The 26,692-nt window shown below is 39.2% G+C and overlaps 1 protein-coding gene and 1 long non-coding RNA gene across 2 annotated transcripts in view; one reads left to right on the forward strand and one right to left on the reverse strand.

The window, feature by feature from the left end:
• The window catches only part of ST8SIA4 (ST8 alpha-N-acetyl-neuraminide alpha-2,8-sialyltransferase 4), a 96,967-nt gene extending 93,673 nt beyond the window's left edge, over positions 1-3,294 (reverse strand). Inside the window, exon 1 of the mRNA XM_027606934.2 lies at positions 2,752-3,294. Coding sequence (XP_027462735.1) covers positions 2,752-2,864 — 113 coding nt within the window. The 5' untranslated portion in view covers positions 2,865-3,294. The remainder of the gene's footprint in view (positions 1-2,751) is intronic.
• LOC113929787 lies at positions 828-26,692 on the forward strand. Its single transcript, XR_003522327.1, has 3 exons — positions 828-1,035; positions 25,595-25,693; positions 26,604-26,692. It is a non-coding gene; the product is annotated as an uncharacterized LOC113929787 (long non-coding RNA).

Below are 26,692 nucleotides of genomic sequence, written 5' to 3' on the forward strand. Positions count from 1 at the left end.
TAAGAACAACGCTGCACTGACTCTAGATGGGACCTCCAGTTAAGAGGGGGAAGTGGAATAAAGAAACTGCCTGCCTACTGCAAATGGTAGCAGGAAAACGAAATATGAGGGGGGATTTTGGCGGCGGGGGAGGGGTTCTAAGGTACAAGGATTGTGTAAGGCCCTTTACTGAACCTACTGCCCACTCTCAAGCCATGCAGTACCTCCCAAAGGTCTGAGATTGCCTGTTACCTCACTTTCCAATGCTCTGGGCCAAATCTCCACTCCACTCATCTCAAACCTAGCCCCTCTAAATGGCTTTGGGGGTAGAAATAGAGTCAAAGGGATCATCAGGTCGTTGGATGAGTCAACTCCTCCACTAGAAGCACTATTTGGAAGTTGAAACGAAATCACGAACTGATATCACAAGCTTTTCCACCGAACGTTTCACCTTGAGGGAAAACGGAAAGAGTGCTCAAGAGGACTAGCTGTGGACGCATTTTCCCGGCAGCGCCGAGTCCGCCGAGGCAGGGCAGAGCGGGCGCCCGCCGCGGCGGCGGGGAGCTGCAGCGCACGGGAAGCGCGGCGCCCGCAGGCGGCTCTCAGCCCTTCCCCCGCACCACCGTAATTGCGGGTTTTAATTAAGGAGGAGGAGCCTAGTTGCCCACTGAGACGTAGAAGTGATTTTTTTTTTTTTTTAAGAGGGGACCTGGTTCCCGAAATAAAGGCTCTAACCTGTCTCCTTACTCATTCTTCCACCCTCGCTTCCATCTCTCGCGGAGGAGGGGAGGTAGCCGGTGCGTGCGTACCTCGCTTCCTGTTTGATTAACTCACGCGCCCGCCTCACGCTTTCTCAGAGGAGCAGGGGAGCAACCGCAACTCAGCCCCAAGAGCGGGCGAGCGAAACCCAGCGGGGCTAGCCCAACCGCGGCGCCGGCGCCTGCGCCCGCCTGCTCCTCGTCGGTGCCCACTGGCCCGCGGCGTCCAGGAAAGGGTCACAGGAGGAATGTTGCCCGGGAAATGTGGAGCGTCCCAGGCCGGTCATTTCCCTGCGAGGTACGCGGGGTGTGCTCCCCCTTCCCGGCGGCGGTTTAGGGAGGCCGGGAGAGGGCTCCTGGACGGCATGGGACGCCTCCTGTCCGCCTCACGGGTCCGCCCACTCCTGCTCTTCAGCCACCCGAGGGCCCGAACCCTCAGAGTTCTGGCGAGGCTTGGCGGCTTTGTCTGGGCTCACGCTTGTGTTCGGAGCCCACCAGCCCGGAAGGGAACAAAGAGCCTCGACCCCCACGCCCAGCCGCCGCCTCTCCCCCACGCGCCAGTTTATCACCTTCCGCGAGACCCCTTTGTCTGCCTGGGAAGCACAGGTCTGCCGCGGATGCCCCCGCCCCCGCTCCCGCCCAGAGTCCTGCTTTGCTGACAACTGAGCTAGGCTGCTTTTTCAACCCACCCACTCCCTGTGTAAGCGACCTCATAGTTAGGATTTTTTTTTCTTTTCCAGAATAGACCATTTGTAGATTTGTCGATGCATAACGACCATCCAGCTCATTCTTTACTAGCTTTTTTATTCCCTTGCAGTCCTTTCGACTGTACTTCTACTATCTTAGTTTTCTATAAAACAGCAAATTCTCTCTGTTAAGTATAAGCCTCCGTCTTGCTCACTTAAATACTCATTACTTAGGGAGGAGCAGGAATATTAAATCGAGTGCATGAAGTTTGTGTGTGTGTATGTGTGCACGCGTGCACGTTTTAGGTCTTTACATGCGCACACACACACACACACACACTGGCACACTGGCAAGGGCTCTATCTTCGTTTTAATAAATGTCAGGGAACATAAAAACCAGGCTGGCATCTGCCAGTGTGGAGTTTCCGATAGCAGACGCCTCCGGATAAGGGAGGATTTCCGAAACAGGACTTTGAACAGAGTTGACAACCAGGTTCACATCCTCAGAAAACGCTTCCAAGCTATGTAAGCAACACAAAGTTGCGGCCACCTCCTGGGTAAACTTCAAAGCAACAGAGGCCAGGGGAAGGGAGGAAGGAAGTGCGATATTTAGAGAACTTACTGGGGTGGGGGAAGCTTCTGAACTCATTTAGACAAACTAAAGAAATAGCAGAAATATAGTCTGTGTGAAGCTACAGCACGCAGTTTCTAAAACTGTAACCATGACGCCCATGCGTTTTACCCACAGAAGAGCAAATAGGGAAGAATCCTTGGTTGTATTGGAGTTTCTAATTCAAATGATACACAGATCTACACAACGCCAAAGAAGAGGAAAGAAACAGAGGAGACGCATTTCCTGTTTTCTGGGCTTTAACTTCAGCCTTTCAGGAAGCCACCTCTCTCTACTATCTACATAGAGTGATAGGGCAGAGAAAGAAGGAAGGACAACCACATGGGGAATGAAGACACCTCTCCTGAGTTCTGCCCAGGGCTTAAAAGGAAGGACAAGGGCACACGTTCTTTGTTGACACTTCTGCAGTGACTTCTCCTTGGGCGGGTGAGCCCCGGCGCCAGCACAACTGTCACTACCACCACACAGGGCAAGTTGAACTCATCCTGGGAACACGCAGTGGAGAAGCACACACACCTCAACAACAGCCTTTGTTATTTAATTCATGAGACTAAACACACAAAAGCTCGTCAGAACACACATACTATCCCAACCCTCACTCTACCGTCTATATTCCCATTTCATTTATGGCTTGACTTTTTTTTTTTTGTTTGTTTGTTTTGTTTTGTTATATCCTGAAATGAAGCTTTGCATTTACCCGATGAGTTGCGTCTCCTGGTGCTCCTCAGTTCTTGCTATTTCTTTTGTCTTATAAAAGATCAGGAGCAGACTTATTGTGCAGATCGTCCACCTCTTCCTAATGGAGCGCATCTTGGGTGCCCGGGAAAGTCCTGGTTGCCCCAGCTCCCTCACCTTCTCTTGATATAAAGGCTCCGTTTTTGGGGAGAGACAGTCGCGGGGGGAGATCTGTAAAATTCGAGGAGAGCGTGGAGCCGGGATCTCAGGAGCGGGTCGCAAGGTTCCGCTGCGGCCGAGCTCCCGCTGGTCCTTGAGCGCTGCCCAGCGCTCTCCCTCCGGGTTCGCGCCAGCCCTCCTCGGGTCGCTCCGCGCCGCCTCCCTGGGGCTCAGGTTTCTTCTCAGATGAGACACCTTGTGCACTGGAGCTGGCGGCCGCTTCTGCAGCTGGGTTCGGGGGCGTCACTGGCCCTTCCCTTTTCCTAGCAGGGAAATGATGAGCAAAACCAGCCAATCACCAGACGGAGGGGGCGGAGGCTGCGGCTGCCTCGCGTTGCTGTCGGCTGCTCGGAGAGTAACGTCGCCGGCGCTGCCTGCACAGTGCCGGGTGAGGAAGCTTAGAAGCTTACAGTCGTGTACACACACACACACACACACACACGCGCGCGCGCGCGCACGCACGCATCAGCACTCACACACCCCGGGGAGAACGCAACGCGCCAGGAGGAAGTCAGGTCGCCCGCCCGGGAAGCCAAACCATCAGCTCTCTGGATGAGCGCGGAGATAGTCTGTCCTCTTCAGCGTGGAGAGGACACCTCTGCTGGGGACAGATCAGAGACGCATCTTGCTCGAGAGATGCTTCGTTTTCGATTTTGTATAGAGCGGAGGTGGGGGGAGGGATGCAGAAGGGGTAGTTTCTTTCTAGCGCCTTTGCTAAACATACACACTCAGACATGCACACGCGAACGCGCATACACATGCCCTCCCAAGTAGAGTGAATCGGAGTAGGGAGGGGGAAGTAGGAGGAGGACGTTTTGTATTCCGTGCACAGCTCAATCTGGAAAGTACAAATACACACATGAACCAATTAGCTGATTGCCCACTCAGGGTGGGTGGTGGATGACCACCCCGATTTAGGATCTAGCAGGAAACAAGTGATGACAGAGGTGTCAGGCGCTTCGTGGATATTTATGTGACTCTTTTTCATTGCCATTTGGAAACTCCTCACGCAGGAGTCAAGAAAACTCCAATCCTCCTTAAACTTCACTGCGGGGAAACAGAATTCTGAGAAAAAGCAGCCCCCAAGGACATCCTTTTTAAATACAAGTACATCCAGACACAGGAGAAAGAAAGAAAAAAAGGTAGGAAGATAAGAAAGGAAAGAAGGAAGGGCAAGCTCTTCCTCAAAAGTCTCAGTGATGTGTATTTAACCTCCGTGTTCACACTCTCCTCACCTCCTACTGTTTTTCTTACTCCTGTTGTATTGTGTGGCAGGGGCACTTTCAAGTCCTGGGTAACCCTCAGTCTGAGTACTTCCTTCACTGTTCTTTGGTTTTGCCCTCACCAAGAGAGAAGCTTGCTGCTCCAGTTGGGGTTGTACCCATGCCTTGGTTTGGCTGGTGGGAATGGGTTTGGAGGCACCCCTAGTGTGAGATTCTATCTGGAAGCCAGGAATTTCCCCCATCTATAAGCAAAGGTTCCAAGTTCTCCGCTTTTTCCCCTCTCCATCCCTTCCCCATAGGTCCAGCAGCCTCTCTCAACTGAATTACTTGTTCCTTCAGGTTGTGCAGAGGCTCCAGCTGCCATCCACTCTTGGCCCCTGGGGTTTATACTTCCCCAAGCCCGGAAATGATGAGGCCCACCACCAATCCTTGGACAGAGCTGAGCAAGAAGGGGAGTTCTGAGTTACTAGTCCCCTGACGGCTTAAGATAACTATAACAGCCAGCACCTTTGCTTAAAATCCTGAGGTCCCTGCCAATGTTTGCCATTCCTCGCCTAAGGTTTAAGAAGTTAAGAGCCTCTCAGTTCCCAAGCCTCATCTTCGCAGCAGAGTGAACTAGGGGGTTGGGTCTAAAATGCTCAAAGGAGCAAGTAATTATGAGCCTTTATTGACACTACAAGTGGCCCACCGGGAGGTTTTGGAGTTTATTGATGTCTAGGCAAATCCCGCTAGCATCTCTATCACACTGACTTCTCAACTAGCAGAAACTGCAAGAATAAAACAGCTTCTTATTTAAGTTAAAAGGGAATCCGGGCCTGGAGAGGGTGGGCAATGCATGGTTAGGATTTTTTAGGTTAATTAATTGAATTCTTTAGGTTAACATTTGATTTTTAAACAGTAAACAAAATATTTTGGATTCTAAATAAAGCACTTGCTGATGGGGATGGAGTAATATGCATCACTTAATTAAATTCATACAACATATTTTGAGCAACTAATATGGTCCAGGCAATATGTGAGGACAGGGGAACACAGAGATGAATAAAATATAGCATCTAACTAGGAAGGAAGTTCACTCACTGTGGGAAGACGGAGGGGGGGGGGGACAGATTGTAAAAGAATTAAGTTGCAATGTGGCACCATGAACTAACACCAGCATTTTAAGTATGTGTCTCCTATCTGGGTACACTACAGGGTAGAAGCAGATGGAATGTTTAAGTTGTTGGGAGCAAGGAAAGTGATCTTCCTTGGGCACACATCAACTGGGGTTTGCAAAACCTAATGGGCAAGCCAGGCAAAGGGAGGGTACAACATTGCAATCAGAGGAAAGATTATGTGCACTTCAGAGAGGAATAAAATGCTGGTGCTTTGGGAAACTTTGAAGTAGTTCAATACTGTTAGAACACAAAGTGGGAAAGGAGAATATAGTAGGACGTAAGTTTTTAGTATGACCATAATATTCTATAGTTTTACAATCTCAAACTGTCTTCTCTAATGGGGAAGTTGTAACAAAATCTGCAAGAAGAAAGTGGGTTTAATTCATGTATTAAACTTCAAGTAAATTAAGGGGAACTGTTCATCTGGCCCAAACAGACCAAAACAAACCCACCAGCAGCAAAACAAAAACACACCAAGAACTAGTTATGGGGATACATAAATTTAAACATTGATAAGAGAAAAAAAAATGAACTCTCCAGCTGTAAAATGCTGCTATTTCTGTATTCATTAAGCATAACACCTTTTATATTGAGGTGAACACTTCTGAATGACTGATAGTGGTTCCCTGAGACTCAAGAGATTCCCCTTTCCCATAGTTGAACAATTTTGAGTTTAGAGTGTAATTTAGTGTCATTTGTTTAATATGATTAGATTCATGAAATATGCATCCATAACAATTTGCCAGGTTAAAAAAGTAAAATAAAAAAACATTTAGGCTAACACTTAGGCCAAACAGAGGATAATCTGATTCTTCTCAATAGGCAAATAGGTACAAGAACCATAAAGTAAATATTGAGTAAGAAATCTTACTGACATTAAGAGTCTTTTGGACTCAACTCTCCTTTAGAATGCCCCTTTTGATGATCTTAAGAAATTAAAGTTGTTTCTAAATTTGCATTCGATCTTTGAGCTATAAGTTCTTCAATAAAGAGAACACATTTGTCTTTATTCAGCACAGTTCTGCAGTTACACAGTACCCGGTGAATAAATAATGCAAGTAATGGCAGCTGGTTTTAAAATGTTACTTTATCCTTTAACGTCATGTAAATCATGCTTTAATTGCTGGCTGTGCCCTCTTCTTTAGCTGGAAAGAAATGGGTACACACTTTGAGTATCATAGTATAATGGCCCATAACATTTTTTTAATCAGTTATTTTTTAGAGCAGTTTAGGTTTACAACAATATTGAGCAGGAAGTATAAAGACTTCCCTTATACCCTCTCCTCTAAACACGCACAGCCTCCCCCACTATCAACATCCCACGCTAGAGCAGTACATTTGTTAAAATCAATGAAACTACATTGACATATCATTATCATCCACAGTTCATAGTTTACATTAGGGTTCATTCTTGGTTTTGTACATTCTATGGGCTTTGACAGATATATAATGACCTATGTCCACCCTAATAGTGTCATAGTTTCCCTGCCCTAAAAATCCTCTGTGTCCTGGCTAGTCGTGCCTGCCCCACCCCCCAAACCCCAAGCAATCCCTGATATTTACTCTCTCCATAGCTTTGCCTTTTCCAGAAGTCATATAGTTGGAATTATACAGAATGTAGCTCTTTTATATTGGTTTCTTTTACTTAGCAATATGCTTTAAAGATTCCTCCATATTTTTTTCACGGCTTGAAAGCTTTTTTTTTTTTTTTTTTTTTTTTTTTTTTACCATCAAGTAAAATTCCGTTGTCTGGATGTATCATAGTTTATTTGAGTACCTGCTGAAGGACACCTTGGTTGCTTCCAAGTTTGGGCAATTATGAGTTAAAGCTGCTATAAACATCCATGTGCAGTTTTGGTAAATACCAAGGAGCACAATTGCTGGTAAGATAGATGGTAAGACTATTGTTAGCTTTATAAGACACTTTATAAAAAACTTGTTTTATCTGCTGAATTGCCTTCCAAGTGGCTGTACTATTTTCCATCCCACCAGCAATGAATAAGAATCTGTGTTGCTCCACATCTTCATCAGCATTTGGTGTTTTCAGTGTTTTGGATTTGGGGCATTCTAATAGGTGTGTAGTGGTATCTCATTGTTGTTTTAATTTGTATTTTCCTGATGACATATGATGTGGAACATCTTTTCATATGCTTATTTGCCATCTGTATATCTTCTTTGGCGAGATGTCCGTTCAGATCTTTTGTCCTTTTTAAAATTGGGTTGTTGTTCTTACTGCTGAATTTAAGAGTTCTTTGTATATTTTGGATAATTGTCCTTTATCACATATTTCTTTTTGCAAATATTTTCTTCCACTTCATGGCTTGTCTTCTCATTATCTTGACAGTGTCTTTCATAGAGCAGAAATTTTAAATTTTGGTTAAGTCCAGTTTATCAATTATTTCCTACATTGATCATGCTTTTAATGTTGTATCTATAAAGTCATTGTCAAACTCAAGGTCATCCAGATTTTTTTCATATGTTATCTTCTGGGAGTTTTATAGTTTCCCATTTTGTAGTTAGGTCTATTATCTTTTGAGTTAATTTTTGTGAAGAGTGTAGGATATAGATCTAATTTTTTTCTTGCATGTAAATGTCTAGTTGTTTCAGCACTATTTGCTAAAAGACTATCTTTTCTGCATTTGTGTTTTCTTTGCTCCTTTGTCAAAGAGCAGTTGAATATACTTGTGCCTATTTCTGAGCACTTTATCTGTTTCATTGATCTATTTGTCTGTTCTTTCACCAGTATCACATTTTCTTAATTATTGTAGCTTTATAGTAAGTCTTGAAGTCTCATAATGTCAATCCTCTGTTTTGTTGTCCTGCAACTGTGTTGGCTATTGTGAGTCTTTTGTTTCCCAATAAACTTTAGAATCACTTTGTTAATATCCTCAAAATAACGTGCTGGGATTTTGATTGGAATTGCATTAAATCTGGATAGCAAGTTGGGAAGAATTGACATCTTGACAGTATTGAGTCTTCCAATGCATGAACATGGATTATCTCTTCATTTATTTAGTTCTTCCTTGGTTCATTTCTTTCTTCATTCTTTGATTAAGAATTTAGCATATTTCTGCACATATCTAGTTAGATTTATACCTATTTTATTTTTTTGATTTTTTTATGTTATGCTAATCACCATACATTACATCATTAGTTTTTTTTTTAAGATTTTATTTATTTATTCATGAGAGAGAGAGAGAGAGAGAGGCAGAGGGAGAAGCAGGCTCCCAAGGAGCAGGGAATCCGATGCGGGACTCAATCCCAGGACCCTGGGATCATGACCTGAGCCGAAGGCAGACGCTTAACCATCTGAGCCACCCAGGCGCCCCACATCATTAGTTTTTGATGTAGTGTTCCATGATTCATTGTTTGCATATAACACCCAGTGCTCCATGCAGTACGTGCCCTCTTTAACACCCATCTCCAGGCTAACCCATCCCCCCCACTGCCCTCCCCTCTAGAACCCTCAGTTTGTTTCTCAGAGTCCATAGTCTCTTATGGTTCGTCTCCCCCTCTGATTTCCCCCCTTCATTTTACCCTTCCTACTATCTTCTTCTTTTTTTTAACATATAATGTATTATTTGTTTCAGAGGTACAGGTCTGTGATTCAACAGTCTTGCACAATTCACAGCGCTCACCATAGCCCATACCCTCCCCAATGTCTGTCACCCAGCCACCCCATCCCTCCCACCCCACCACTCCAGCAACCCTCAATTTGTTTCCTGAGATTAAGAATTCCTCATATCAGTGAGGTCATATGATACATGTCTTTCTCTGACTGACTTATTTCGCTCAGCATAATACCCTCCAGTTCTATCCATGTTGTTGCAAATGGCAAGATTTCATTCCTTTTGATGGCTGCATAATATTCCATTGTGTATATATACCACATCTTTATCCATTCATCTGTCGATGGACATCTTGGCTCTTTCCATATTTTGGCTATTGTGGACATTGCTGCTATAAACATCGGGGTGCACATACCCCTTTGGATCACTATATTTTTATCTTTGGGGTAAATACCCAGTAGTGCAATTGCTGGGTCATAGGGTAGCTCTATTTTCAACTTTTTGAGGAACCTCCATACTATTTTCCAGAGTGGCTGCACCAGCTTGCATTCCCACCAACAGTGTAGTAACAATTTTTTTTTCTCATTTCAAATTCCAATTGTTCTTTGCCAGTAGTGCCTATGACATTTTAATAATGAGAATGTTGGCTCATTAGTCAATAATCTCCAGAGAAGCAGAACCAATAACATGTGTGTCTAAACAGAAAGAAAGAGATTATTTTAAGGAATTGATCATGTGTTTGTAGAGATTGACAATTCCCCAAGCTATAGAGTAGGCTGAGGTTTGAGACCTGAGAAGAGGGAAGAATTGATGTCATAGCTTAAGTCTGAGGACATCTGGAGCAGACACCCCTCCTGCTTGGGGAAACTCAATCTGTTTTTTCTTAAGGCCTTAAGTTTATTGAATGGGGACCACGCATACTATGGAGGATAATCTGCTTTATTCATACTGATTTAAATGTTGCTAAAATAACAGCAACAACAACAAAATACCTTCATGGTAATATCAAGATCTTTGACCAAATATCTGGGTACCATGGCCTAATCGAGTTGATGTATAAAATCATCACAGATGAGCTGGTTGAAGTTCTTGTTAATGACCTTAAACTATAGTGAGAATCATCCATGCAAGGTCCTTTACCTATGAATCAGTGATCAAGAAATGCAAGAAGCATGCTAATGAGAAAATTAGGCTTTTCACCACCAGACAGCTCGATCTCTTATTTTTTGCTGGATGAAATATCCTAGTTTAAAAAATTATTCTAAATTAATTTATTTTACCTATGTCAATATCCATAAAAACTTCACAAATGTTTTTCTGTATGTATATTCATCGTCCTTTTGTTACTTATGTTTTGTTTTCATCCTTATTAACCAAATATAATAAGCTTACAACAGAAGGATGACCTTGACTTTAAATGCAAGATAAAATCATGAATCTAGCATAATTTCTGGAACAAGATAAATCCCATCATTACCATTCTCAATTCTTCCCCTTTATGTAACCCATGGTACTTATATTATCCTTTGCATTTAATACTTGATCTCTATTTAAACATGAATGTTCGTAGAAGAGACAATTCATAAGTACTGTTAATCAAATATTCTTTAATTTGTAATAGTCATTTGAAATGTTCTGAGACATCTTTTAACTACTGCTAGTCAAATATACCCCAATTTGGAATGGGCACTTCATGTGCTCACAGTCTACACTTTTTTTTTAAGATTTTATTTATTTATTTGACAGAGAGATACAGCAAGAGAGGTAACACAAGCAGGAGGAGTAGGAGAGGGAGAAGCAGGCTTCCCGCCAAGCAGGGAGCCCGATGTGGGGCTCCACTCCAGGACCCTGAGATCCTGACCTGAGCCAAGGCAGATGCTTAACTGATTGAGCCACCCAGGCGCCCCTTCACATTTTAATTGTTTATAGACTCTTAAATCCTTTAGTTCTGTAATCCTAGCTCTTGCTGTTTTATTTTGTATTGCACAGACCCCTGAAGTGTTAAAATAAGCAGATACACTATCCTATACATGTTTTGGAAAATCTTCGTTGATCTACATTATTACCTAGAAATATTTTTTCTGTGTACTCCTTTTGCTGTGTTTCTGTGCTCATTGGTGATGGGAGGAACAGAATGGTAGGAAGAGATTAACTTTGGGCTAAATACTATACAAACAGGTTTCCTATTAAATAGTGATCACTTACTTGATAATTTTCTTTGTTGCTATCTAGAGAGTTTGTATTTAGGCTTGTAATTTCTTTAATCTTTGTGAACTTTCTAAATGTCTCCCTTGTATCTGAATTAGATACAATTTCTTCCTCATCTCTTACTATCTTTTTTTTCTTCTCCTGCCCAGTGCAATCACCCACTTAATTTCCTCTTTAATATAACCCACCTTCCTTTTATATTACTTTCAATTCATCATAGTAAAAGCAAAAGAGAAAGAGTAGTGTAAATTGTTCAAGGTTAAAAAATTATTTTTATAGGTCTATCTTTTTCTAGATATATAGATGTATGTGTATATAGATGCACGTCTCTGTAATTGCTTTTATAGTTATAATAGTATACAGTGAGTATCTCTGGAAAATATTGTTTAAATGTACATGATTATAACACGAAACAGTCCTAGGTAAATCAAATTTTGTGATGCAGACATTTTAAATGATTCAATAGTGTTCATTATTTTAAGATTCTAAAGAAAAATACTATTGAAGTCATTATTAACTGGTAAACTGGTAAACATTATTAACTGGTAAAGCCCATAGAAGACTTTTGTTTTCTTGCAAAATGAATTAAAATTAAATACAGACAAACACATACACACATAATGAATTGCTAATATTTTAAATTTATTTTCAAAAATATCATAGGACTTGTTAATACCAGACTCACCTACTCTAGTGGTAATAATTCAGTGGGATTAAATAGGAGCTGTTTCATCTCTCCCTCTAATTTTTGTTTATTCCAGGATTTTTTATTAACTTATTTTATCTACTTGGTCTCTACATGTGTTTGAGCTTGTAATACTTCAAGTAAATAATTCTATTAAAGGATATACATTTCATGATTTACCTGTTTAATGGATTGAAATTTTGATAATGTTGGCTTATGTAAGTAAATAGTTGAGCAAATAACTAAAGAAAGCCCTTATGAAGTAAAATTTTGATTGCCGAGCCTAGCAATACCTGCTTACTCTGTCAGCAGGAGGAAGTTGCTCTGGGAGAATGAATCAATAGATACTTATTGGAGAGAGCCTGTGGGAATAAAGGAATAATAATGAGTCTAGTTCACATCTGACCTGTACTTCATAATATAAATAATTAATCTCTCTTCTGCATTGCCATAATCCTATTTCCAACATTCCACCAGAAAACTTTATGTAAATACCTATGGATAATATAGGTATTGTAGTTAAACACATGTTCAGAAATACATAGCTTATGCAAATTGTGATAGCTTATATTGGTTATGATTGTGTTCCTAACATTAGAAAAACAAAGAAATACATTTTAAAATTCTACTGGGAAAATCCAAAATGTCTGGGAAATTTTCACATCTTCTATGACCTGAATGTAAAACTGTTTACCTTTGACCACATATGTTAGATGGAGATATGAAGAGGAAAGTAGATTGGATTTATTCACCTATAATTTTTTTGACAGAGAAGTGAACTTTCAGGGGTGATTGGATTATTATAACATTTCTTTTTTTTTAATATTTCTGATGTGTAGAATTCCTCTGGAGACTAAGCTGCATGAAGATTTTGAATGTGTGTCCTTGGTATCATAGATACCTGTCATATGTCTGTTGAGGTGAGCAGAGGGGTTTGGGCAGTTGATGATTCTTATCCATGGATGTTGAGATCCTTCTGAAGATGCAGTTACCCACAGGAAGTATCAAAACTAGCCTTATATCATTGGTTCTCTGTTGACAAATAATAGAACAAATGAAAAAACATACTTTAAGCAATGAGTTGATTCAACTACCCACTTAATATCATGGTACAGCTATTCACAACCTATCGTCAAGGGGTTAAAGAGGGAGACTTTGGGAACCATGTATTACTATTATCTTCTTACTTTATAGATTAAAAAAAATGAGTTAACATGTTTTCAAGTCATTTGCATATAGTATTGATTTGTAGAGGAGGAAAACTTTTCTCTTCTTCCCTTCTAGATTCTTTGCTTGGTCTAATAATTAAAGACATAAGACAGATTAACAGGAGAAAAACAAATTTAATTTTATACATACAGAAGCTCACAAAAATATGAGCCTCAAAGAAATAACCAAAGCAGGTAGCTTTTATATGTTTAAGAAAAAGAAAAAATAAATTTATGATGAATTGACAAGACAAAGAATTTTGAGCTTAGGATAGTAAATTAGTGAGGAAATGACAAGATTTGTCTATGCAGCCTGCTAGGCCTTGATATCACTAACTCTGATGATAAGATTGCCTTCTAACTCCGGATACAGACAGGGTACCTTTCACACGGGAGATTCACTTCTTGCTTTCAGGGCAATAAAGGAGGTTAGAGTGTCTTTCTTGTACCTGCTATTTCTTAATTAACTTTAATTTAAAATAATCAATATGCCAAAGTAGTATATTTTGGGGTGGCGTATTTTGCTTCCTTTCCTATTCATTTACTGATTAGTTAAAAAACATTCCTTGAGTACTTACTGTTTGCCAGGTACTATACTTGGCACTGAAGATACAGCAGAGTACAGAACAGACAAATGTCTTCTTGAGCAGTTTAATTTCTACAAGTAGAAAGATATGATAAAAGGTAAGAAAAGGAAAAAATGGGGGTGATTACATATTATGTTTAGTGCTGTGAAGGAGTAACAAGGCAATGTAACGGGTTAATAAAGGATCTGTTCTTTGAATAAGATGGTCAGGGAAAGGCTCTCTGAGGAAGTGACATTTGAAATGAGATTTGCAGAATAAGAGGGAGCTATGAACTGGGTAAGAGCATTATAGGCTGAAAGAATAGTAAGTACAAAGGCCAAGAAGTAGAGAATGGCTAGGCAGAAATGTCAGAAAATAAAGAATACAATGGAAGCCATTATATCGCGCATAATAAATTAAGCAAAATAGAAGATACCGTATCAGAAGGTATTTGCTGAAAGCAAATTTCTGAATTATTTATACCAAAGCCTGGAAAAGCAAAATTATTTAGGACTTTTAGGTAATGCTCCTTGTCTATTTAAGGCTTGAGCTCATGAATTTAAACAGAGACTTGTCAGTGTGGTTATATGACTATTAGCAGCTGAGTTGAGTTATCCAGGCTTTAGACAACATAATCTATATATATTTGAGTTCAATGAAGGTTGAGGTTTTGCCAGACAAGTGTGGCAGAGGGAGAGAAAATAAGAGTTGTAAGTACTTAAAAATTAATGAAAATAGTGATGAACTAAGATGATACTTCAAGTTGGAAGAAAGAAAAGTGAAAACATAAGGGGCAGATGCATTAAGATAAAGTCTACAACCCAATGGGATGAAATTTCAATGCAATGTAGTAGATTTAAGGGGCCACCAGAAAAAGTAAGCTGAAGAGGTGATAGATGGTACTCAGAGAGAGATACTTACAAACTGGATTTCAGGGGAAAATAAGTTAATGGTAGTGCAAGATACAAATTTTTTATGGGAATGGGAGACTAATGGGAGACCGAATTGAGGTGAAACCATATTTTACTAGAGATGAGAAAAACAAGAAGAGGAGAAAAACTAGGGAGTTGGATGAATCATCTGTATGATTATTTGAAGTCACTACAAATGATGGGAGTTAAGTGTGGATTACATGAGTTGAGGGGGCCTTTAGTTATTGGGAATGAATAGGTGGTCTGTAGATGACAGGAGGAGGCAGATGAAGGTAACATTGATGACATACATGGAGAGGTTGTTTGTATATGTAATGGGGAACCAAAAGGGACATCTTTCCTTTACTGGCAATGACCTACCTGACATATCAAAGAAAAATAGCTTTCACTTGTGAGTGCTTGCTAGAGAGGAGTGATCTCTTCTCAAAAACTCAGAAGTGATCATTAGGTGATGAAAAGATTAACTAGTTACTTTGTCTTAAATTGTTATAACCAAAAGGCAAAGAAATCATTTTTTAGTGACTCTGGATTGCAGATGCCTTCTTATTTAAGATTTTTTTCTGACTTTATATTAATGTGAATTTCAAATAACTTTAATCTTATTTTTATTTTTGTTTAAACAGTGTATTTTTCACTCTTACTTGACACAACATCTAAAATGGATTCAAATTAGAAATTCAAGTTTGCTGTTGAAGTATTTCATTTTGATTATTTCCTAATGCAGTATATGTATTTTATTAGTTAGCTTTATTAGTAACAAATGACCCTCCCCAAATCACAGTGGTTTACAATAACACACATTTATTTCTTTTTCATGATAGATGTCAGTGGCTGAGTCAACTTTTGTGCCTCTGCCACAGGCCTTCTCATTCCAGATTCCAGCCTCAAAAAGTGGGCCTTATTTGGGACATCCAAATAAGAGGAACTCTTGATGCCTTCCTAAGGTTTCTGTATGTTATGTTCCCTTACATACCTTTGGCTAAAGCTTGTATACAGGCAAGCCCCAAATCAACGAGGCAGTCAGTACTGTAGCATGTCTTTCAGGAGGTCTCTGCATGCTGCATGTCCATAAATTAGGCAGGGTAAAGCCCTTACTAGGAAGAAAAGAGAGCAAAAATTTAGCAGCAAAAATAAGATCTACCAGTGGAAGATAACACTGATACCTTACACAAGATAAAAAGTTATAATAGATACATAGCTCATTAGGAGACTAATCCTCAGGAGATAAGTCCACATTGGGCAGGTAGCCATGTATCTGTCAAGAGTAGAAATCCAAATGCTGTCTGCAGGGTCCAAAGCGATAGGAGATTTAAAGACAGAATAAATGTCAAGAATTTTTCTGTAAAAAATCACAGAAAATAAAAACAGGTGAAGCAGTGGGCATAGTACTGTTAGAAAAGAAAGGTTAGCTAGTCCATATTCCTAAAACCCTCACAAACTAGAAATTCTATGGTAAAATTTTCATGATCCAATGTTTGGCCACCAAATTTACTGACTCAAATACATGATATTGTTCCATGTGTCAAAGGGAAGGCTCACATTATTTATAGCTAATACCTTGTTTTATTCATCTCAGCCTAGGGATGGTTTTGCCAGTGGACTGAATGTATTTGAAGGCTGATGGCCAAAGCTTTCTTTCCATAGGACTGTGGTTGGGTAGGAGCTTCCAAACTTACATCTCAGGTTTCTTTTCTGTGCTATTTCTGGTTTAATCTTAACCTCTTCTGATTCGCACATTTATTCTTTAGCATTCTTAATCCATAGTCAGTTACATTTAGGTATTCACAGCTATGTAGCTATCCCCTCTCCTTCATATAACATTGTGTCTGCTCTTTAATTTTAAAATTTCGCTCTCAGGAAGCAACTATTGCTACACTCCATTCTCAAATTTTAGAGGGTGTACCTCATTGTAATTCCAGAGAACAAACATGATATACACATGAATCTGAGTCTTAGAGAAAGTTTTCCCTTATTTATATCACCTCAAAAAATTAATAATTTTACATTTGAAAAACAGACATCAAAACTCTGGAATATCAAGCCAACAACCCAAAATACCTGTTATAAGGGGAGAAAGAACTAAACAAAGGAACAACTAGCTATGAGAATAGAGGTGTTCAACAAAGCATAACAATGAGTTTAGTTACTCTCTCTCATTGTCTGTCATGGACTTTAGTGAGAGTCATTCTAATTTTATTGATATAATTTACACTCAGTGACATGTATTCTTAAGGGGGCAATTTGATGAGTTTGGTAAAATCCATAAGCAATAACTGGCACTTTGGTCAAAGCATTGAACGTCCCATCAGCCCAGAAATGCTCTCTGTACTTCTCTCCAATCTCAACCTACCATACGCAATGATTCTTTATCATGTATCTTTACTATACATTAGTTTATCTTGTTCTTAAGTTCCATAAGAATGGATTTATATAGTACCTACTCCTTCATGACTTGGTTTTGAGAGTTTTAATGTTTTGTTTATTGAAAATTTGCATATCATATACCCTTTTTCTTCTTTTAGTTTCAACTTATCTTTGCCTTTATACATAAGGAGAATTTATTGGCAGCATATAATTAAGCCTTGAATTTAAGTCGAGTTTTACAATTTATTCATTTTAATTGGACTTTTTAGTCTCTTTAGTGTTTTTGAAGTCTGTTTAATTTTAACCAATTTTCAATACACTTTGGTTTAGGTATACTAATTTGATATTACTTTTATACTTGATCCACTTTTTGTTCTTCTTTTCTTTCTTTCCTGTCTTTCCCATCCTCTTTTGGATAATTTTTTACCAATTTATTTTATTTAATATTTAGGCACATTTCTATTATTATAGAGTATGTTAGAATGTTCATTCTTTTGGAGGATAGTTGGCATACAATATCACACTACTTTCAGGTGTATGAGAGTGATTTGACAATTCTATACATTACTCAGTGTTCCCCCTGAGCGTGGGCACGTTACAATATGATTGAGTATATTCTCTATGCTGTACTTTTTATCTCCATGAAAGGGATTAAGAGTTAGAATGTTCATTCTTAAAACATATAGTTAATATTATGACACTTAATGTAAAATGTAAGAAAATTGCACGTATATACTTCTATTTATTACCTCTGTGCTTTTGTCATATAGTTTCCCTTTGCATGTATCATAAACTGTACAATACAATGTTACTGTTTTTGCTTCAATTCATAGACTTTTAAAAAACCTAAGATAGTACAAACTAAAAATATTTGCTTATATTTATCCATATATTTACCATCTTCTTGGTTCTCTTTATTTTATGCAGATACAAATTTCCATGTGACTTCTTTTTTCTTCTCCTGAAACACATCCTTTAATATTCTTCATAATTCAGGTCTGCTGGTAACGTGTTCTTCTTTTCACTTAACTTTTGGAAGGATGCTTTTGCTTGATATAGAACACCTGTGGGATTATATTTATTGTTCTTGTTCCAGGATTTTGCAGATGTTGTTTCATTGTGTTTATTTCTCTCTCTCTCTCTCTCTCTCTCTCCCTCCCTCCCTCCCCCCCTCCTTTTTATGAGAAGGCAGCTGTGATTCTTCTATTAGTTCCTCCATAAGTATGTGCCTTTTAATCAGGCTTTCTTCAGCATTCTGCTTCTTATCTTTAATTTCCAGCAGTCTGACTACTATGTGTGTAGGAGTTGTTTAACAAGCTTTCTGGATCATAGGTTGATGATTTCACGAAGTTTGGGAAAGTTTTGGCCATCACTCTTGACCTCTTTTTCTGACCCATTTTCTTCTTTCCTCTTCTATGAAACAACAATGACAAAGATATGTATCATACCACTTGCTATTTTAACATTGGCTACTGAGCCTGTTTTTTATTTTCCTCCCAACTTTTTTTTTTCTCTTTATTCTTTCGGTTTGGTCATTTCTATTGGACTGTGTTTGAATTCACTAACATTTTCTCATGCTGTATCTAATCTCCCATTAAACTTGCTCATTACATTTTTCATTTCAGATGTTTGTATTTTTGTGTTTCCATTTGGTTCACTTTTATAGATTTTTCGTTTCAGTTCTGAGAGTCCCCATCTGCTCATTCATCATGTCCAGTTTTCCCTGTAACACCTTTGTCATATTTGTTATAGCTGTTTTAAAGTCTTTTTGCTAATTTCTGTATCTGGCTTATATTAGGTTATGTTTCTGTGCATTCTTTTTGCTTGATTGTGGGTCACATGTTTTGCATGTCTCTTTTTTTATTATTATTATAGAGAGGCTATTGGGAATAGATAACACATTATAGGAAGTCTTGGATATGTTATAACTCCAAAGTCTCCCATCCTTACATGACCTCTGGTGTCTCTATTAGCTCTCATCCTGCAGCAGTTACTCTCTGTTAGGTCTTATTAAGACTCCCTGTAGGTGTGCCTGGGTGGCTCAGTAGGTTACATGTCAGACTCTTAATTTCAGCTCAGGTCATGATCTCATGGTCATGGAGTGTTGCTGAGTGTGGAGCCTGCTTAAGATTCTCTCTTCTTCCTCTGCCCCCCCCCAAAACAAACAAAGACTCCCTGTGTACATGTGCAGCTCTGCTCTCAAGCAGTAGTGTGTGGGAGGCCCCATGTGAAATTCTGGGGCTCCTGCTCTGCGTATTTCTACCTCTTTTGTTACTTATCTGAAAATTCTAGCCAATTTATGGGTCTGGAACACAAGTATCTTCTCTGCAGTTCAGCAAACTGTATTCTGTTTGGCTTTTAACTTTCTGCATTTCAATCCAGAACATGGAATACATTCAGAAATTAATGTGAACATGAGACTCACTTCAAGCATTTCCCTTCTTTTAGAGATCACTTATGTGCTAGTTCATTTCATTCAAGAAGCAGAAGCCAAGGCAGGATTAGACATGCAAAAGATATCCTGGAGGAAGGGATTATGAGGAATACCAGGGGGCAGCCAGAGGAGGCAGGGAGAATCATCAAATTTATGCAAGTCTTACCCCTTTGAAGGAAGAGGGAAGGGAGGAGGGCTGTGTAGGAAATGAAATGTCAGCCTTTAGTACTATTCTGTGAGAGTTTTGGTTGACCATATGGAGAATCCTTGAAACAAAATTGCCCATTAGAGGGCATGAGTATTTTCCCCCTAATTATTCATTAGTCAGAAGCAGCCCATAGAAGTGTGGCCTTGGCAGGAATGGGGTGGTAAGTTCATGGTGTAGCACCTGGGGTCTTCTATCATTTATGCTTTCTGCAGCAGGGCATGTCAGCAGGGCATATCGGTGGCTACTTGCCACTACCCATCCCCACCTACTCTCTGCCCCAGATTCACTTGTCTACCCTAGTTTAAGAAGCAGTTCTTCTATGATTCTCATGGATCTTTCTTTCTAAGGGGAATCTTAGAAAGCAATAGTTAAACAAATACAGCCCCCACCACTGCAGATGTTCACAGGGCTATATCCTATATTCATTGTCTCTCTCCTCCTTTAACCCTCAGCTATCACTATTGAAGGTTGTGGTTGCTTACTTAGTGGTTTGACCCAAACCTTCATTCATGAGTGTTCTGACTCCTTAGTATTCATCATCTTTTTAGGACAAGGTTGTTCCATGTGTCTCTCCACAATTACATTGGAGGAAAGGCATAATAGGAAATGTCCAAGTAGGTCGCATTGAATTCCACATTTATTCCTTCTGCCTCCAACATGTATATCATCACACCTACAAAGATGTGATGTCACCCACTGGTGACATTTTTCCAGATCACCACTGGTGAAATTATTAGGAGTTGGGCTACACCTTGCATTAGTGTCCCACCTTCCTTTCAAGATTGCATCCTCTTTGCCTGCTGGATAGCAACTCAGCCAGTTCCAAATCTTGATCTTACCGCCTGTTTTTAAGATTAATCCTAGTACTATTTGTATTATTTCACATTGTCTGAAAGGTGGCCATTTCCATAACTCTCTGGGAATACCCATAACAACCCCTCCAATCTTTCCACTCATTATGACAATTGCACCCACTTTCCTTCTGATGGTTAGATGCTGCCTTTGGCCTCTATATTTTCTAGGTTCTATCATCCTCCTTAACTTCTGAGAACACAGTTCTGTAACAGCATTTATTACCCTGAGTCCTATCAACAGAAGAATGGTACCATTCAGTGTCTCAAGGATGATGGTGTTTCTTTTACTAGTGCATTACAATTGCTTTCGTAATTGGGGTGTATTCCAGGCTTTCCCTTAGAATGCAGTTAACTGGTAGGTTTTCTAGCCTTACATAGTATATCCAGTAGCTTGGCCACTTTTGTGAATTTTTTAAATTCCTCTTTTTCATGTCTGCCATGACAGTTTTGGCTTTTCTAACTCTACTTATTATTGGCTATCATTTTCTCTAGGCTTCCAGGAATCATCTCGACAATGTATCAGCATTATTTTCTGAGATCTTTGTCAAGGTCTCAAATCCTTTATAATGGGACAGTTCCTTCTTATCAATTAAACAAATCCTTATCCAATCTCATGTTCTGCCTTTCTTTGATATAGGACCCTCAGGATGCAGTCCCAATCATATTCTTCTAGCTCCTTCAAGTGTATATTGACTAGGTCCTACAGAACCCACTGGAAGTTTATTGGAAAGTGCCCACAAGTTCCCTTAGGGGTATAGTCCTTTATTTTCCTTAGCATGCCTCAGAGTTTCCCACCCTAGAGGCTAAATGGGGAGCTACAGCCTGGTGCTGAGGAGTATTCATGATGTCCTATGAGGCAGTGATCATTGATTGCATCATTTTCAAGCAATGGAGGCATGCTAGCCTTTACTCGGAAGGAACTGGCCTCTTCTTCAAGCCCAGAGGATTCAAGGGATGTTTATGAGTTCATTAACCCAGATGTCCCCAACTCAAGCCTCATGGTCTCACTCTTTTCAACCAAGAATCTATCACTGACACATCCTTTGTTGGAAAGACTGACAATTCAACCTTCTCTAGAAGGCTCTCTGCTACTATCATAATTAATTTCTGGGCCAAATTCTCAGGTTTTTTTTCCCTGCCTCCAACTGCAGGAGATAAGAGCCTCTTTATAAGCTGCCAAGGAAGCCCTTTGAATTTTACACTTCACCTTCAGTTGGTGATTAATCACCCACAGCCTTTTATTGGTCTTCTCTGATGCATCAAAGTCACTCAGCAAGAGACATCTGTCGCAATTTCCTTCTAATACTTCCCTGAGCTACTTAAAAGACTGAGGTACTGCACTTGTGAGCGTGTTCATTTGCATCAGCATACCAAACCAGTTCACCACAGGGGAGTTTTAACAAATGCACTGCTGTAATTGAAGAGCTCCACCTACTGCCGGTTATGGATTCCTCCTTGCCAGCTTGTTGGCAGAGCATTCAGCTTCAGGATCCCATATTAAAACCTATATACTTAGACTACTACTGATACTGATTGTCTTAAGTCAGGATTTATGGAAAACAGACTGAGATGGAGATTTGCATGTGAGAAGTGTTTTGGTTTGTACCCTCAATATCAACATTTTGCATGAGTAAAGGCACTAGAATTGGATAAAGAGAGAAACAGAACTTCACAGCAGTTACAAGGATGAACTTATATGGTTTCATGGGAAGCAGTGGAGTTGGGATGGCCCTTTAGAGTGGCCTTGTCTTGAGACAAAGGAGTTATGACTTTACACTCCTGTGTTGACAATGGGTAGATTTCTACTTTGGGATGGAATATGACCTGAGTGTAGATGCTCTCTTTAGCTAAAGAGAATTTCTAGAGACTCAGCTACTGGCATTCTCAAAATGTGTGAGACTGAGTGTCTCAGTCCTGAAGGATCTAAGTAGCACGTTGTATTATAAGCTACAGAAAGTGATTGAGAATGACATTGTGTTAGTTGGTCACTCCTTGATTTTGCATTTGTAATGGTTTTAGGGCTTTTTCCCTTCCTGTTTTTACTATAATTTCTGGGAGTATTAAGTAAGTTGGTTCAAGTTTTATTAGCTTGATTTCTGTACTGTCATTAATATTCATACGGGTGGCACTATTTAAAGTTACATGTGTTAGAGTTTTGTTATTTAACATTTCTAGAAGAATGGGAATATATTTCTTTTAAGAAACTCAGGATTTTTAGCAAAAGGACAGCTTTTTCTGATGGTTACCAAGGCTAACTTCAGCAAGTCCAGTATCTCTCTAGGCTTTAGAAAAATGGGCTGTTTAATTAATTCTTGGAGGCTTAAAGGAAAATAAAAAAAAGTGAAGAAAAAAATAAATACCACCTAAAGTTTTAAGTGGATTTTGTTCATCTTGCAGTTTGAAACAGCCTATTGTTAATTTTGGAAATCCTTTACAGTATTTAAATTTCAGATCACCTTTAATGCTACTGAGATTTACTGTCTAAATGAAACAGTCAAAATAAGAGTGGCAAGCACCTCTGCTCTATTTTCTCTTTGCAGTAGGTTAATAAAGCTCAGGTCCATTGATCCAGGCACCACTGTATAGGAGCATCCCATGGCTCATAGCACAAAATCCCAAAGATAATATGTGCAGAATCACACTCTAATACAATAGTAAAAGCCCAGTAGTAAGGTAATGCTTAACATTATGGTTTGAAGAAAGATTATTTTTTTGTGAGAGACTGCACATTCAAACATATTGAATGCTCAATGTGGCATTTATTTGGATGGGCAATGAAAGATTCATATAAATGTTCATGAATGATCACACGGTTGCACATAATGTTCAGCAACAGTTACCTAAATGTTTTCATATTGCCATGGGAAAATCCGTATATAAACCCTGAAAGCACACATTTGAATGTATGATTAATGAAAATAGATCTAATTGGTATTACTCTACCATCATCTACTCACGTTAATGTTTACATAGGTCTTAGTATTGTTTCTGAATATAAAAATAAAATGTGGTATGAGAGCTGTAAAGATATTTGACAGGTTATTTGAAAGAATGAAGATATAAAAATGCAAATGAATTAGGATCTATTTCATTATTTTTTCATAGATTGAAGAAAGACAGTTTTTGAGTGAGTGTTTTAGAAGCTTGTGATAATAGGGGTGGCTCAATTAACTTTGAGTCCTCGGAAGAGTGCTGTGTTTGACACAAAAGGCACAAGATTTTACTTCTTTATTTCCCACTTCACCCAGTATCACTGGATAAAGTTTTGAGGATGATGGCTAAGAATCAAGGGAGTATAGTAATTATATACATTCTAAATATCCGTGGAGAAGAAGAAAGATAGCTGGGGAGAATTCCTCACAAATTACTTTTGACTCTTGCCTTGGGACCCATAGGAGAGGTTTAGAAAAAGCCAAAAAAAAAAAAAAAAATCTATCTGATTCCTGTAGATTTGGAGTCAGAATAGGAACACCTTTACCAAAGTTTAATTATTGCTGTGTATAATATTGCTTTCTCTTTAGGAATGTTAACACCAAAGGCTGAAGTTGAAAAATCTCTTACCCTTGTGTGATTAAAACTGCTTATTAATTGTAACACTAATTGCAGAGTTTCCACACCTGATTCTTTGAACTATCTAAAGTCATTGGTGCTCCTGAGTTTCCACAGCTCTCCTTATGTGCCGCTGATGTGTAAGGCCTTTGGGACAATGGTAAACATTCTAGAGATTTAATAATAGAATACAAAAAAAAAAAATACTGTTTTCCTTTTACATCAACTTTTCAGTGTTTCCCCTTCGAATGTTTTTTCTATAACCTCCACCTGCTCCTCTTTATTACACCTCCTCTTCATTACATCCTATAAAGTGACTATGTCCTTGGTTAGTTTATCAAACATTCATTTTAAGTTGCTTATCTTCTTGTCAGTATTTTAATAAGGCCTCAGGGATTAATGTAAATGCTATTGTTATGGTTAATTTTATGTGTCAACTTGGAGGGTGTTTGGAGATGAGATTAACATTTAAATTGATGAATTTTGGGTAAATCAGATTGCTCTCTATAAAGTAGGTGGGCCTCATGTAATCAGTAGAAGGCCTGAATAGAACAAAAAGATCAACCTCTCTCAGAAGAAAGGAATTCTTTAGCAAACTCCTTTGGACTTCATCTGCACCATTGGCTCTTCTCTGTCTTGAACCTGGTGTTTCACACTGCGAATTTTGGCCTCACCAATCTCCATAATCGTGTGAGCCAACTTTTTATAATAAATCTCTCTCTGTCTCTTTCCCTCTCCCTCTCTCTCTCCCTCCTCTGTCTCTCTACATATTTAGCTTATTAGTTCTGTTTCTCTGGAGAACCCTAATACAGCTATCATATAGAATTTGGCTATTCAAATTAGATAAAAGTGCTTTTCAGAAAGTTAACCATGATTACATTGTTAGCTTCTCTCCATGGTTATATCTAGGTCCTTAAATTCTCTCTGCTTGGATAGCAGAGCCTGCTTAATGGAGAAACTATATCACTAACTTCATTGCCAGGGCAGCTTAATGACTACATAGCAGCTATCTTTCTCAAGAAAGTGACAATGAAAGCAGGTTTTTTAATATTTGAAATATCAAAAGACAGCATTAGCAAATGGGAAAGGAAGAAAGAATTTATAATGACTATAAATATTAATATCACCTGTTTTAGGGAAAAAAGAGACAATATTAGGTATAGAATAGCTTGATAAACAGGGCACTAAAGTCACTATTAACACTTGATTTTCTTTCAAATTTTCCTGGTAAATACGTTTCTAGCTGGTAGAATCAGTGAGAATATGCAATGAAATTTTAAAATTTATTTTTTTTACATAGTTGTGGTCTTAATTCTCCAAACAAGCAGCGTGCATACTTACTGTATAAGAGAATTTTTGGGGTGCCTGGGTGGCTCAGTTGGTTAAGCGACTGCCTTCGGCTCAGGTCATGATCCTGGAGTCCCAGGATCGGGTCCCACATCGGGCTCCTTGCTCAGCAGGGAGTCTGCTTCTCCCTCTGACCCTCTTCCCTCTCGTGCTTTCTATCTCTCATTCTCTCGCTCTCAAATAAATAAATAAAATCTTTTAAAAAAGAGCATTTTTGGCTCTACAGTGTTGCTAAGGTATACTTCCAAAGTAGGACTCTGCCATCAGAATACACTGGAAAATTATACAGTCCTTTAAGTTCTTGTGGATTTTAGAGAACAGTAATCTATTTTTTTTTTTCAGAAGTGTCCAGAAGTGTTCCTCAGAAAAAATGTGCAGAGGTAGCGAGTTTCTTGATAAAAAGTTTCTTCATAAATCTATACTGAGGACTTATGCTTCCAGGTAAGGTCTTACTTCCCTCCAAAAACAACTAGAAAATTTGACAAAACATTTGTTTTCAGATACTGGGTGGCAGACAGCACAAGACTGTGAGAGAAGAGAAACAAGAGAATTAACTGCTCTCAATCACTCTGGCTTTCTCCCTACAGGTGATTTTTGAAATCCTAGAGCAGGGAAGACCAACACAGAAGATCTAGTTTGTAGTTTGGAGAAACCATGTTGGCTAGAATATTGGAAGCAGATTACCAGTGAGGAGAGAGTTACACAGAGAAATCTGCATAAGGATCCTTTGGAGTCTTAGGCTGAATACCAATGTGTGTGTGTAAGGTTAAACTCCATGAGAGCAGGCAAAGAAAAATTTCAGAGGAAAGAACAATTGCCAAGTAACTGTAAGCCAAACAATTGCTGTACCTGAAACAGGGCCATAGATCCTTCTGAAACCCAGCAACCACAGTGAAGAAACCTCATTAAATATATAGGGCATTTAGTAGAGATGCAAGGCCATGCTTTAGTAATTGGGCTGAACTACTCCTCTAGAATAGATTACTATAGACTGAGGTCAGCAAACTAAGAACCAAATCTGACCCTCAGTCTGATTTTGTAAATAAAGTTTTATTGGAACACAGCTCTTCTCATTCATTTACATATTATCTCTGGAGGTTTTTGTGTTAAAACACCAGAGTTGATTAGTTGAGATAGAGACCATTCAGGCTGCAAAACTTAAAATAGATGCTGTCTGGCCTTTTTACAAAAACTTTGTTGATTCCTCCTTTAAACTCACCCTGAACGGTAGGATTTTCATACAATTCAACAGTCTGTTAAAATCCAACATTGTTAAAAGTCAGTCAACAACATTCAGTAATCAACAGTTGGAAGTTTCCAATGACTGTCATCCAATCAAAACTTTTTTTAGGTTTCAACCAAGATGGCACCATGGAGAGATCCAGAATGCTCTTCTATAGACGCACAGGTGGTTGAGAAAACACAAACATCAAAAACAGG

The sequence above is a fragment of the Zalophus californianus genome, chromosome 5 (assembly GCF_009762305.2).
Source record: "Zalophus californianus isolate mZalCal1 chromosome 5, mZalCal1.pri.v2, whole genome shotgun sequence".
NCBI lineage: Eukaryota > Metazoa > Chordata > Mammalia > Carnivora > Otariidae > Zalophus > Zalophus californianus.